Raw genomic sequence first — 14826 nt, 5'->3', positions numbered from 1 at the left:
TGGAGTTACAGGGGTGTTTGTAAGCTGCCAAACATGGGTGCTGGGAATCGAACTCTGGTCCTGTGCAAGAGCAATAAGTACTCCAAACTACCAAGCCACTTCTCTAGCCTCTTCATTTCAGCTTTAAAAGATGTTTTTGCCAGATATAAGAAGCCTGGCTGAAAGCTGTTCTCTTTCGGCCGTTAGGATGTTAGCCCTGTCACCACCACCACCACCTTTTGCCTTCTATTATTTGTGGACATGAATAGCTAATTCTAAGTATGTCCTCTTATATGTGACAAGTCATATTGGGTGTGGATTTCTTTGTCTTATTCTACTTGGAGTTTGGGCTTCTGAGCTGTGGAGAAAAAAAAATTTTTTTTCATCAAGTTTGTAAGGCCGTTGGTAATTTATTTTAGCCATTTCTTCTTGGAGTAGTTGTCTCCCTGGTCTTGTCTGGTCTCCTGCAGGTACTCTCCTTGTGCACACACTGGCCTGCTTAGTGCGTCCATGTTTCCTGAGGCTCTGAGCATTTGCTATCTCTCCCCAACTTTGTTCTTTGAATTATATAATTTCCAATCTTCTATCTGCAAGGTTGTTGGTTCTTTCTTCGGCCAACCCAATTCTTCAACACCCTTTTGGGATTGTTATTTTCAGCTCTTCTTTATTTTTTACTCCTGAGTTTCTATTTAATTAAAAAAAAAAAGTAATGTCCGTCTCTTTACTGGTGTTCTGTGTTTGATGATGGTGGTCTCCATGTCTTCTTTATTTTATTATTTATTTATTTATTTATTTTTGGTTTTTTGAGACAGTTTTTCAGTGTAGCCTTGGGTGTCCTGGACTCACTTTGTAGACCAGGCTGGCCTTGAACTCACAGTGATCCACCTGCCTCTGCCTGCCGTTGAGTGCTGGGATTGAAGGCGTGCGCCACCACGCTCGGCCACCTTCTTTATTTTTAACGTCATGCTTTCCTTTAGTTCTGTGAACACACTGTAACAGCAGTTTTTATTCAGTTCCACAAGTGGTCCTTCTGCACAGCTTCTGCCGCCTCCTTCCCTTCTCCCCACTGTGGGAGTCACACTTTCCTGTGACTTTGCATAAGCATCAGGTGTTTAAACATGGACAACGATCTAGATGAACTATAAAGTAGTACTTAAGACATGAAATAATGTAAAATAGGTAAATATTTTGGAGTTTGCCATTCAACTCATTCATTTAAAATTGAAGAAGCAGGGGCTGGCAGTATAGCCCAGTGGGTAAGGACACTTGTCCAGCCTTCTAACCTGAGACTGACCTGTTACAACTCACAGGGAGAAGGGGAGAACTGACACACACACACACACACACACACACACACACACACACTAAATAATTGTAAATTTAAAAAAAATGAAGCAGAAGCTTGGCTGACTTCTCTCCTTTTAAAAGGCTGCATCATTTCCTGATGGGATAAAATTCAGTTTTTGCCGATGTTTTCCACTAAACTGGGTCATTTCTAGTTAGGATACTGGGTTTTTGAGATTTGTTCTGACCTCAAGAAGGCTGCTCTCAGCTGCTTTTTTTTTTTGGTTATTTTTTCTGGTGATGAGGTGTTCTGTGGGTTAGCTGTGGGTCTCTTAGAGATACCTTTGAGTTACCACAAAATCTCCATTGTTTTCTGAGCAGTCTTTGGCTTCTTCCACTGTGTGCAGACAGTCTCAGAGCTCTTGCTCTTTGGGCCACTTTCATACACCTTTAGAGCAGTGGACAGGGACAGGGGCCTGTTTGTCTCAGGGTGACACCCTTTCATGAGGGAAATGCCAAGTGTAAGGGACACTTTGGGTGGTTTGGGCTTGCCTCCCTACCCACCTCCTCCTGAGACAGGGGCTCTTGCTTAGCTTGCTTTCCGGCTTGGCTTACTTCTCTTACATAGAACCTGTGACCCAGAAATAAGCAAGGGAGAAAGCAACCAAGGCCCTGGGATTCTGGACCTAATGGCCTGTGGGCAGAGCTGCCACTGTTTGCAGAGGGGCTGGTGGAAAAGGATGGCAGCTTCTGACTTCTGGCAGCATTCACCAGGATGTTAACCTTTGCAACCCCGAGTCAGGGAATGTAGGGAGGAGGCGGGCAGGCATCGTGGGCCTTTCCTGATGAAACACTGCGCCTGAGTGTGAGCCACAGGGACTATGAAAGAACCCTGTTTTCTTGGCTGTATCTATCTGTCTGGGTCAGGATGTGATCCCAGCTTTTCTTTATTGGGGGGTGGGGGAAGAGAGACAGACAGAGAGACAGAGAGAGAGAGAGAGAGAGAGAGAGAGAGAGAGAGAGAGAGAGAGAGAGAGAGAGAGAGATTAACAACTAGCCATGCTGTTTCATCAGGAAGCAGGCCTGTGGTATGTATCACTGCTATTTGGGAAGTCTGAGAATCGTTTCATTTACTTACTGATTTGTAAATCCTCTGTGGAGTGGAGGAATACCTATTCTCAAAAATGACCAAAGGATTTTTTTTCCCCTTTTGGAAAGTTGGCTTGTTTTTCTATTACTAAATTGTAAGAGTTCTTTTCACAGTCTGGATATAAGTCCTTTTTATCACACATGTTTTTACATAAAGGTTTTTTTTTTAACCTTTTTAACTTTTTATTGATTCTTTGTGAGTTTCACATCATGCACCCCAACTCCACTCATCTCTCCTTCCCTTTGTATCCACTCTCTGCCCTTGAAACCTCCCCTCAACAAACAAAATAAAATAAACCAAACAAAGCAGAAAAAGCACTCCTCATGGAAGTTGCATGTGTCGCAGTGTGTCTCACCGTCTACTCTCTTACTCACACGTCTGTCTTTGCAAATGTTCATTGCAATGAGTCATTGATCCGGTTTGAAGCCTCTGGCGTCTGCTGCACTATCAATGTTGGACATTCACCCAGGCTCCTTCGGATATCCTGTTGTTGGCCTGTGTCACGGAGATCCTGCAGCTTTGGATCTGCAGGACAGGCCCTTTCACACACTCCAGCAGGCTTTACATGAGGGGGTAGATGTTGGGGTGGGCCAACTCAAAGCCCTGGATCTGGGCCTAGGTAGGTGGTGGCTAAGTTGGTCAGCCGGCCAGCTCTTCTGCACACACCCCACCAGGGCAAGCTCTCAGGTACTGCCCTGGCTAGTTCACCTAATACCTCAGCTGGCAAGGGCTCCCCTGCTCTCATACCCTCAGGGCCTGCTCGCGCAGGGACAACACTCTGGCTCTCATGACCTTGAGGCCAGCTCTTCCATCTGCTGCAGGGGCCCGTGCCACCCCATGGCAGATGAGTGGTAGGGGCCATCTCTCTGGTGTTCATGCTCCTGAAGCCAGATCACCTGCACTCCCATACTGTGCCGCCTAGGTGAGATGCAGGTCCTACACTCCTGACCGCTGTAGCTGGTGGGGATGGGGCCAGCTCCCCTGAATGCCACAGCCAGTGCAGTGTGGGGGGTGGGGCCAGCTTTGCATGGTCCTTGAACATCAACATGGTCCCAGGCCCCAGGTGGCAGCCTAGACCAGGGATGTCTGCATGATCTTTAGTGGGGCTGTGAGCCCAGGATATCAACACAGACCCCTGCTGCTGCATGGCCAGGGTTTCAGACACGGCCCTCAGTGGCAGCATGGGCTGGGACTTCACCAAGGCCTCAGGTGGCAGGGCAGCTACTCATCACATCAGGCTGCTCCTCTCCATCCTGAGGCTCTAGATTCTCCTCTCTTCTTGATGCTGAAACCATTGGGCTTCTTTCTCTCCATCACATACTTGTACACTGTAGTGGCTTCTGCTGTGGGTGGGCCAAATGGGTGGTGGGCCTTTGCTCTGGTGGTCCTCCCTCCCTCCCTCAACCCCTCCTCCCTGTCTCCTGTGGTGGTGGCAGGTGGGCTTCTGGGTGGGTTTATTTTAAGTGTGTGTGTGTGTGTGTGTGTGTATGTGTGTTGACCTTAGAGGTCAGATGAGGACATCAGATCTCCTGGAGCTGGAGTTACAGACCCAAACTTTATAAGAGTAGGACTTTACTCTTAATGGATCAGCCATCTCTCCATCTCCTTTTGTCACAAATGTGATGATTGGGGCTGGAGAGATGGCTCAGCGGTTAAGAGCACTGACTGCTCTTCCAGAGATCATGAGTTCAATTCCCAGCAACCACATGGTGGCTCACAACCATCTATAATGTGATCTGATGCCCTCTTCTGGCCTGCAGGGGTACATGCAGGCAGAGCTCTGTATACATAATAATACATAAATAAAATCTTAAAAAAAAAAACGTGATGATTTACAAATCCTTTGTTTCAGTTCTTCTTCTTCTTTTTTTTTTTTTTAAATTTATTTTTAGACAAGTTTTCTCTGTGTAGCTCTGGCTGTCCTGGAACTCGATCTGTAGACCAGGCTGGTCTCAAACTGAGAGATCCGCCTGCCTCTGCCTTCCCACTGCTAGGATTAAAGGAGTGCACACCCCCCCCTTATATTTTTCATTATAAACAACTGAGACAAGATACTGCCGATCCTAATAATGTTTTCAGAGGCTTCGTTCCTTTAGACTGGGTTAGAGAAAAGCTGCTATAGGTGGACAGGTGCCAGTGAGGAGTTTCATGGTTACCTGAGGCTGGACCATAACTGAAAGAAGTTTGGGGCTGGAGATGTACTTCATTGTTACAGCACTTGCCCAGCATGCAAGAGGCCTGGGGTCCTACCATCAACAGCAACACCAAACAAAGAACAACAACAAACAAACAAAGCTGGCTTGTGTAACAGTGTAACGCGACCTATGAAATCAATTTTTACTCAGGAATTCTATGCCAAAATGAAGAAGACTGTGACACTTTGGCCAGAGAAGGTGTTGTCTTCTTTTTGTTTGGTTGGTTGGTTTGGTTTTTTGAGACAGGGTTTCTTTGGAGCCTTAGCTGTCCTGGAACTCACTTTGTAGACCAGGCTGGCCTCAAACTCACAGCAATCTGCCAGCCTCTGCCTCCCGAGTGCTGGGATTAAAGGCGTGCGCCACCATGCCAGGCTAGGAGCTGTCTTTTTTGTTTTTTGTTTTTTGTTTTTTTAGGAGTTGTCTTATAGGAGAAGATTAACCTATAGCTCTGGTTAGCTTATCTTATCATCAGATTTACATGTGCAGACTTACGAATCATGTGCAGGCTTTGCTTTCTCCTCTGAGGCAAGGTCTTATGTATCCTAGGCTGGTCTCCAGCTAGCCATGTAGCAGAATTCTTTGAACTCCAGACCATCCTGCCTCTACCTGCTGAGTGCTGCTAAGATTACAAGTGTGGGCTAACACATCCAGTTTATGCAAAGGTCAGGGACCAAAGCCAGCCCTCTAACACCTCAGTGACACCTCCAGCCTCCTATGTAGGTTTTTGTTGAATCCTTTCTGTAAATTACAATACCGATATAGGCAAGAAGGAAGCAAGCTAAGACTTTTTCTCTCTCTGGTCCAAAACCATAAAGAAAACCATTCTCTTATGGTTTGGATCTTCCAAGTTCTGGGTTAGAGTAGTGGCCAAGGGACATGAGGTTCTGGTAGCAGCTGTGAGCTGAAAGTTGAGGAAGCAAGGTGGGGTTGGGAGAGGGAGCTGCTCACAGGGGAAGAGGCCCTTGGAGAGCCGAATCTGTCCCTTTGGGGACCAGGTCCACAATGGCCCTCCCAGACCTTCCCCTGGGGCTATGAACAAACAGATTGTCTGTACCAGCACCTGCTCAAAGAAAGACTCTCAAGGGTGTCAGTATGAGCCTGGCCCCAGGCCCAGTGAGTTATTTAGTTTTTTGTTTTGTTTTTGTTTTATTTATTTATTTATTTATTTATTTATTGAGAAAGGATCCCACTACATTGACTAGGTCATAAATGGAAGTTCTTGTCTTTCTTTTGGGCCCCGGAGACATGTATTAGGTGCCAATGCAACCCTTATACTTAAGTAGCCAGCAAGAGGGAGGAATGGCAGTGCCGCCTGCAGCCCATGGCATTTGCCAACCCCCTCCCTAGCCAGCTTTTCTGATTCGTCACCATGCCACCTTTGACTCTGTCTTTGGGTTCTGCTAGCCACTAAAAGGAATAGACAAAGCCATTTTATCCTGAGGCCTGGCAGCAGGTGCAGGTGAGAACAAAGGTGTGTTCTGACAGAGCAGAGCCAGTTGTCAGAAGAACACAGCCTCAAGGCGATGAATGGGCTGATAAACAGGGAAGCACACACACTCCAGAGCCAGGGCCAGCCTCTGAGCCTTCCTCTGTTTGTCCACTGGTAAAAGCACACTTTCTGAAGGCTGATTGAAAATAGTCTTTTTGGGGCTGGCTGGCACACTGTCTTTGGAACCATTAGGGCAAGTCTGAATGCTGGGAGATTTAGTTAATAGTCAAGCCATCTTGACAACAAAGTTGCCATTATGATATCCAGGGGGCCATTGTTTTAGTCTAATGACTCAAGGGGAAGGCACAAGTGTCTCCCCCTGGCCACCAGCAGTATCCTAGGGTACAACCATCCCGGCCTGGCAGGAAAGGAGACAATCTAAAGAGACACCTATGTCCTCCTCTTTGTCTAGCAGACTGTTGGAACAATGGACCTGAAGAAATTGAATTTCCCTGCGAGTTCCTGGAAGAAGTCTGGTGATGCTGGTGCCAGCTAGAGGGCCTACTTGTCTTCTGGAAATAAGTCTCACATAGTTTTGACAACTTGTCAGCCCACCTTGCAGGAGAGCCAGGAATCCAGACAACAGTGATGGGCAGGATCACACCTTGACCTTAGCTGAGCACCTGCTCCTTAGCTGAGCAGACCTCTGGCCTTCTATTTAAATGTAAACCACATGTCAGGACCCCAGTGGTTGGCTTTAGAGGGGGAGATATCACAGGATGCCACCTTCTTCCTCCTCCTCCTCCTCCTCCTTCTTCTTGCCTGACACAGGGTTTCTCTGTGTAGCCCTGGCTGTCCTGGAACTCTCTCTTAGACCAGGCTGGCCTCGAGCTCAGAGATCTGGCCATCTCTGCCTCCCAAGTGCCGGGATTAAAGGTGTGCGCCACCACTGCTGGGCTGTCAAAGACTTGCTCTTCTCATTTCTGCCTCACAAACTTATCTCCTTTTCCTGCTTTTCATCAGTACTTGTTGGTTTACTTCTTTATTAGTATGAATAGCTGAACACAACTCCTTAGGAATGCCAGGGCCCAGGCTCTGACCTGTACAACTCCAGGAACAAGGGAAGAATGAAGCAATTTGCCTGTTACTCCAGGTCTACCCCTTGGCCAGGCCCACCTAGAGCCTAGTGGAAAGAGTCTACCTTAAGGTCAGCTACAAGAGGAAGTCTTCTGGACTAGCCAATCCCGTACTGGCTTACTCAGTGTCCCTATTCCCGTCCCATTCTCAGGAAGCTCCCTATGAGCTTGGTTGGAATGGAGCCTCCCATGTTCCTCTGGAAACTTGGTCTCCCTTGGGGGTCTGAGTCCTGGTCCTAGGAAGGCTGGTGTCTCTAGGGACACAGGCCCTTTGTTGCGGGTTCTATCTGAGGTAGTGGCCACACCCTCAGCCACCTCTTCCCTAGGCTTCCAGGGAGAAGGCTGGCTGCAGAAGAGGATGAATGCAGCTAGGGTGAGACAGCAGCCCCATCTTAGGCTACTGAGGGGTCTTTCCAGCAGGTTGGCCTTCAGGACACAGGACTCACTCAAGGTCTCTGAAGCCCAAAGCCTAGGAGTATCTAGGTCTGGGTCACATGAAGCTATCTAAACATTTCTAGTTTGTGGACTAAGGCCAAGGACACCTAATGGTGTTTTGTGAGGGGGAAAAAAAACATGCAAGAGTGAGCTCATGCTCAGGCCCAGTCTTTGCCTGCCCTCCCTGCTCCTTCAGTCTGGGTTTCCTCAGGTATAGGCACTGAAAGACTGAATCATGACCCTAGAGATAAAGCTTTAGGGTAGGCCTCCGTGAAAATCACCCATCATCTGACAGACTGCTTAGGGTACGCAAGGTCCCTCCTTCCCCAACAGAACCTCTCACAAATCCCACAAGTCCTTGCCTCTCTGTTCCTGCCCAGACACCAGGGTAACTTAGCTAGTAGATAGGACTGACACATCTCTTCCAGGGTGATCACAGAGACAGAAAACTCTCACATTGTATTTTCACATTCTTTTTCCTTAAAGTGAAAAGTAGTTTGGTCCAAGGTTGGATAGCTGGAGCTACAGAATATTAAGGATTGCATTAGACATAACTGATTAGATGAAATATATAAATATGAGCCCATGCATATATGAATAAATATATGCAGAAACAATTGGCCATGGAAATATTTATTTCCACAATAATCTCAGGTTTCCACTAGGCAAATACTGCAGTACTAGTCACCTTAGTCAATGTCTGAAGATTTATGCTAAATTCAGTAGGTAAAAGTTTGTAGTATCTAATCCCAGCACTCGGGAGACAGAGGCAGGTGGATCTCTGTGAGTTCAAGACCAGCCTGGTCTACAAAGTGAATCCAGGACAGCCAGGGATATACAGAGGAACCCTGTCTTGAAACAAACAAACAAACAAACAAACAAACAAACAAATAAAAAGTTTGTATTATCTCCAAATACCTTCCCCCAAATATTTTTTAACCATGAAAGGGAAAATACTAACAATAATAGTGGGGAAAAAAATCCAGCAGCTACCAACTTAACCAAATGATGTTCATTTCACTAGAGTTAAGATATTGTCAGCATTATATACCTGGTTTGATGCCCTGAAAATGTAACACTTACGTTACATTCTTACCCGTAACTTCACAGTGCAATATGATTGTGAGAAGAATTACATAAATCCCATCTGAGGGACATTCGTCAAAACAACACATGAAACACATCATGGCCATCAAAGATCAGAAAAGGCTGGAAAGCTCACATATCGGAGACTGAGGAGTGACAGCTAAGCATAGGGGGATAATGGGCTGGATGGGAAAACCGAAAAAGGACACCAGTGGTACTTTGACCAGTGTTAATTCCCTGGTTTCGATAAATGCATTATGGGTAACTTAAATTGATAACATCGCTGGGTGTGGTGGCATATGTCTGCAGTCCCAGCACCGGGGGCCCAGGGTCAAGAGGAGTCCAACCTGGATGACATAGTGAGTTCCAGGCCAGCTCGGGCTATATAGTAAAATCCTTTTACAGAAACATAATAAATAAATCGCTCAGGTGAGAGGAAGCTAGATGAAGGGTATATGTAAATGTCCTGTACTGTCTTAATAACGTTTCTTTGAATCAGAAGTTATTTCAAAATAAGGTTAAGGGATTTGGTTCTTAGTAGAACACAGGCTGAATGCCTCCTATCTTATACATGGCCCCTAGGGAAGGAAATGGCCTCATGTGTAAAAGCACATAGGAACAGGTATATGCATGTGAGTCACAATCCAGACACCAGATTCCTATCTCCTGGCACGTACAGGAGGCGTTTCTCTGGACTCCTGCCTGACCCTGTCCTCCTGTGGAGGGGCCTAGGGGCAGTTTGGGTGCCAGAGTATAAGGCAGAGGCACCTGTGACACCGTTTTGCTGGTGCCACACACGATACAGCCCATCTACATGAGGCCGCCTCTCTGGAGGTGGATACCACTCCTCTGCTCTTTAAGAAATTGTGAGAAAGCGGGCTGGAGAGATGGCTTAGTGGGTAAAGGCTCTCGGCTGGGTTAGCTGGAGGATCTGAGTGAAGGCTCCAGCACTCAGGTTTTTAAAAAAAGGATGCTGGGAAGGGCTAGATGCGCCGTGAAACCCACTCAGCAACACTAATCCACACTTCTCTACTATCCCTCACTTTTTTCTCCCACCCGCCTTCTCTCACGCATGTTTTGAGACAGAGTCTCTCTAAGCATGCCAGGATGATCTTGATCCTCCTTCCCCTCTTTCCTCTGCCAGTCCAAGCATGTGCTCTCATGTCTGTCTGTGTCCAGGCATGTGCTCTCATGTCTGTCTGTCTGTGTCCAGGCATGTGCTCTCATGTCTGTCTGTGTCCAGGCATGTGCTCTCATGTCTGTCTGTGTCCAGGCATGTGCTATCATGTCTGTCTGTGTCCAGACATGTGCTATCATGTCTGTCTGTGTCCAGGCATGTGCTATCATGTCTGTCTGTGTCCAGGCATGTGCTATCATGTCTGTCTGTGTCCAGGCATGTGCTATCATGTCTGTCTGTGTCCAGGCATGTGCTAACATGTCTTTCGTCTGTGTCCAGGCATGTGCTATCATGTCTGTCTGTGTCCAGGCATGTGCTATCATGTCTGTCGTCTGTGTCCAGGCATGTGCTATCATGTCTGTCTGTGCTTTACCTGAGTCTTCTAGGTGAAGCAATGCTTTTGCGTGACCGGCCTATTTCATCAAGCATGCTGTCTTCACCAGTCATTCACAGAACCTGTGACACAACTAGTTCTCTTAGAGTGAGCTAAACTCTGTCGTTTACATACGCAACATTTGTTTGCTTATTCATTCAAACAGCTGATGGATATCAGCGGTGCATTCAGCATCTGCATATTGTGGATGTATAGTGTTTTGTTTTTGTTTTTTCCGAGACAGGGTTTCTCTTGTAGTCCTGGCTGTCCTGAACTTGCTTTGTAGACCAGGCTGGCCTTGAACTTATAGAGATCTGCCTGCCTCTGCCTCCCGAGTGCTGGGATTAGAGGTGTGCACCACCACGCCTGGCTGATGTACAGTGATTTTTATTATTTATTCTTAATTGTGAATATGCGCATGTGAAAGTCCCGGTGCATTGAGCTGGAGTTCCAGGCTGTTGTAAACCACCTGACTTGGGTGCTAGGATCTCAGCTTTCATCCTCTGTAAGAGCGGTAGGTGCCCTTCACTGAGCCATCTCTTTCAGCCTAACTAATGACTCTTTGAGACCCTGGTTTCAGTTCTTTTGGTGTTTGCCTAGAAGTGGAAAGGGCAGATTGTATGTTAATTCTATTATTGTTATTATTATTTGAGACATGGTCTCATGTATCAAAGGCTAGGCTAGAACTCACTTTGTAGCCAAGGATGACTTTGGGCTTCTGCCTCTATTTTCTGAGTTCTGGTATTAGAGGCATGCACCACCAGACTCCATTTGTTCTATTTTTAATTTTTCGAAGGACTGTAACACTCTTCTCTCTTCTCAGAGCAGCTGTGTCACTGCCTCTTCTGACGTGGTCTGGGCCTTGTTTTGTTTGGGGGACAGGGTTTCATGCTTTTTTCCCAGATTGGCTTTGAACTCATAGCAATCCTTCTGCCTCAGCTGCTTGAGTGCTGGCATATAGACAGAAACTTGAAAGTCCTTCTAAAGACATTCATGGAGGCTTGGCTCCCAGCTTAAAGCTGCTGTGGGTTGGTGGGCCCTTTAAGGGGGTGAGCTCACTGGAAGGAAGCTAGGTCCTTTGAAGGGGATTTTTGCCTTTGACGGGGATTTTAGGACCCTGGTGTCTTCCTCTTTCTCTCTCTTATGTGTCTTCTGCATGAGAAAAGCTGTTTCACTCTAGCACACACTCCCCATCGGGAATGTGCAGCCTCACAGCAGGCCCTAAAGCAACTGGGCCAACTGATCATAGGCTGTAGGCTGCAACCTCGGCTCTTTAGCAATTGCTTGGGTCAAGTGTTTGTTGCAGTGACTGAAACTGAGTGACACATTCCTACTGGTAAGGCGCGGGGCTTCCATCATCTCTGCATTCTCCTGGAGACTTGCTTTGTTTCTATTTTGGTTAGTTGCCACCCAGACTCTGAGTCACTGCCCCACTGCCAGAGAGAGCCACCTGTCCTTCTCAGCCTGCTCCTTGCTTCCTCTTCTTCTCTTTCTAGCTACCAGTGCCCTTTGCCTTTTGACTCCCGCCGTCCAAAAAACGCAAGCAAGAGAGTGAAAGGCTGCCAAGCAAAGCAAGTCAGAGTGTGCACGCTTGAGTATGTGAGGCAGAAGTCACTAGGTGTACCCACAGGCCCCTGGGGACAGCACGCGCGCGGGGTGGGGGTGGGGGCACCTATGGACTCAGGAGCTGGTAGTCCCCACCAGCAGCCAGATTAGACCAGCCATCTGTGATGGTTGCAGCCAGTGAGTCCAACCTCCAACTCCAATGCAGGGCATAATTCCAGGGCTGAAGGACAAGTTTCCCAGTGTTAGGTGCCCCAGGCCTGGGGAAGTGCTGTGAGTGCTTGCTAGGGGTTCACAGCTGGAGAGACATAGCCACCAAGGCCCCAAGAAAGGCAGGGTGCTAGCGTGAGGGACCCAGAGGGGACCCACAAGCTCAGTCCCTCCCCTTCAGAGCCACCACCGTTGACTGAGTACCATCTTGCAGTAGGGACTTCCACAGCTTTCTCCCCATCTTGCTTTCCCAAAGCAGCTAGATCAAACTCTTCCTAAGAACAAATAGGGGGGCTGGAGAGATGGCTCAGTGGTTAAGAGCACTGCCTGCTCTTCCAAAGGACCTGGGTTCAATTCCCAGCAACCACATGGCAGCTCACAACTGTCTGTAACTCCAAAAGATCTGACTCCCTCACACCAACGCACATACATTTAAATTAAAAAAAAAAAAAAAAGAACAAATAGAGGCTGTATCTAGGTAGCAGAGGCCAGAGGATCACCGAGTTCAAAGCCATCTTGCCTGGGTTGCTTGGAACTCACAGTGAGTTACAGGCTATACAAGACTAATGTGTCCTGTGACCCTGTCTCAAAAGAAGAAAATAAAGACATAAATCCTAGGCTTGCTACTTCCAAAGATCTCAAGATATAGTCAGCTCTTCAGAATACGCACAGGCTGGTCCCAGAGGCAGCCCTAGCCTCTCACCTGCCCCTGCCTCCACCTACGCTGTCTACAGTGCTCCCATTCCCAGAACCGGCCATTGCTCCTTGCCGAGCAGGACTGTCTCTTATCTCCAGGTTTGCTTCACGTTTTATGACTCCTTCCTGCAGGATCTCCAGATACAGTTTATTTACCCGAAGCCATACATAAAACAAGCTGTGATTTGAATTTTGGCTCAAGTAGGGTTGGCGTTACCTCTCCCAACAACATAGCTGGTATGCCCCACAGGCATCTGAGCTCTGTAGGTGGGACCCACACCTTAGCTGTCTATACTCTAGGGCCAGACACATTTTCTGATGACTGCTATGCAGTGCCGAGGGAAAGAGATAAAGTAGTTGAGGCCGCTGTTGGTTGTCTCCTCCCTTCCCTCCTTGTTGGGAGGAACATCTGGGTTTTTGTTGTTGTTGTTTTTGTTTTTTTTAACCACCCCTTCCCCCCTTCCCCTTGGGAGAAAGAACAGAGGCATTGGCAGGTAGGAAGGCAGGAAATTCTACCAGCCTGATCATCAGCAGGAAATCAGTTCTTGGGGATGCTCTTCCCAGAAAGAGTGTGTGTGTGTGTGTGTGTGTGTGTGTGTGTCTTGACCTATTACCGCCTTGTCCTTAGCAAATGTGCTGTGGGAAACACAGAGAGGGAGTAGGGCCCACATCCAGCTTCTGGTGACATTTAGAGCTAGGTGGTCTCAGCTGGAGCCCCTGCCCAGCAGCTGACACTCCCCAGAGAAATGCGGGTCTGGTCAGGAGTGTTCAAAGGCCAGAGTCTACTGTTAGCTCCTTGCATCCAACCAGTGTCAACGGGTTGCTGTCTCCTTTTGGAGAAATTGACGCCTCAACACTGAGGCCCTTCTCTGTCTCAAGATCCTTCCCTGAGCTCAACAGACCACCAGACCACCAGACCACCAGACCACCAGACCACCAGACCACCAGACCACCAGACCACCGTGGCTCTTCTCTCCGCTGTGGCAAGGAAATACCTCTGACTGAAAATCAAGACAGTCAGGGGTTTGGCCTGGCCAGGGAAGCATCGGAGGCTCTTGGGAAACCATCTGTTGTGAAACTCAGAAAGGAAAAGGCAGTTGGTGGTAACTCTCTTTTTCACTCCCTCCGTGCCAACACAGAAATTCATCAGCCCTGAGCCTGTGCTGAGAATGCACTCATAACCCCACTCTGTGCCTGGCAGGCTTGAGATTGTGACATTGATCCAGGCACCGCGAGGGACTGTTGGGGGCATTGACGCAATGTTGTCTCCCTTCCCAATGTCCACTTCCAGCAAGGCTCTACCACCTACCTCAGTCACGATGGTAGACAGGAAGACGTCCTGGCTGTACTCCCAGCCATCCAGGCACCTCTCCTGCTCCAGGTGCTCCAGGTCCACGTCCAGTCCGGGCTCCAGCCCCAGAGCAGAGAAGTTGGCGATGGTGGCCAGTCGGTAACGCCGGCAGCTCTGAGGCACCTGTCGTCCGTCCTTCGTCTCTAGCGGGATGCTGTGGTTGCGCCACGCGCTGGTCAGATTCGCGGTGTTAGGGACCCGGCAACGGTGCTCCGGGGTCCCCGCCAAGAACACGACTGACATACCATTAAAGCCATTGGGGATGATGCTGGCACTGAGCAGGAAGAAGATGAGGCGCTGGAAGGGGCCCCATTCTCCCAGGAAGGCGGTCGCCTCGTCGTAGTCTCGCATGCTTACCGCCTTTCCTCCTCAGCTTGCAGGGAGGGGGTTGGATGAAGAGGTCTGGCTATTGCGGCGCGGCGCGGGGGTCTTCTTGGGGTGGCTGCGTGCAAAAGCGCTGCAAAACTACCAGAGGCTGGCTTGGAGCACTGGGAAGCAGAGTCCTCTGGACCACACCCCCGTACTGCCGAGGCACCCAAAGGCCAGTGCACTCCACCGACCTGGGCGGGGCTCCCGGGCCGGCTCCGCCTCCTGCTCGGTTCCCTGCGCCCAGCGGCCTTCCACGCAGGGATCGGCTGGGCAACACTCACCCTGCTCGGAGCTCCGGCTTTCTCGGCCCCACGTGGGAGGGTGAGCGACAGGGAGGAGCCACGTCCGGAGAGCAAGGTCTCTAAGAGGTTGGCCCCGGCTTCAATGTCCGCG

General features: G+C 48.7%; 1 protein-coding gene across 2 annotated transcripts in view; it reads right to left on the bottom strand.

The window, feature by feature from the left end:
- The window catches only part of LOC311587507 (solute carrier family 22 member 4), a 44020-nt gene extending 29439 nt beyond the window's left edge, over positions 1-14581 (bottom strand). Inside the window, exon 1 of one of the 2 annotated variants that reach the window (XM_084764391.1) lies at positions 14023-14581. In XM_084764391.1, coding sequence (XP_084620517.1) covers positions 14023-14415 — 393 coding nt within the window. In that variant the 5' untranslated portion in view covers positions 14416-14581. The remainder of the gene's footprint in view (positions 1-14022) is intronic. The other variant, XM_084764392.1, reaches the window with a different exon arrangement.
- Positions 14582-14826: the final 245 nt, after the last annotated feature.

This window comes from Acomys minous (assembly GCF_964271855.1).
Source record: "Acomys minous genome assembly, chromosome: 16".
Lineage (NCBI taxonomy): Eukaryota > Metazoa > Chordata > Mammalia > Rodentia > Muridae > Acomys > Acomys minous.
The sequence above is the reverse complement of the archived record's forward strand: the minus strand, read 5'-3'. Positions and strand labels throughout refer to the sequence as shown.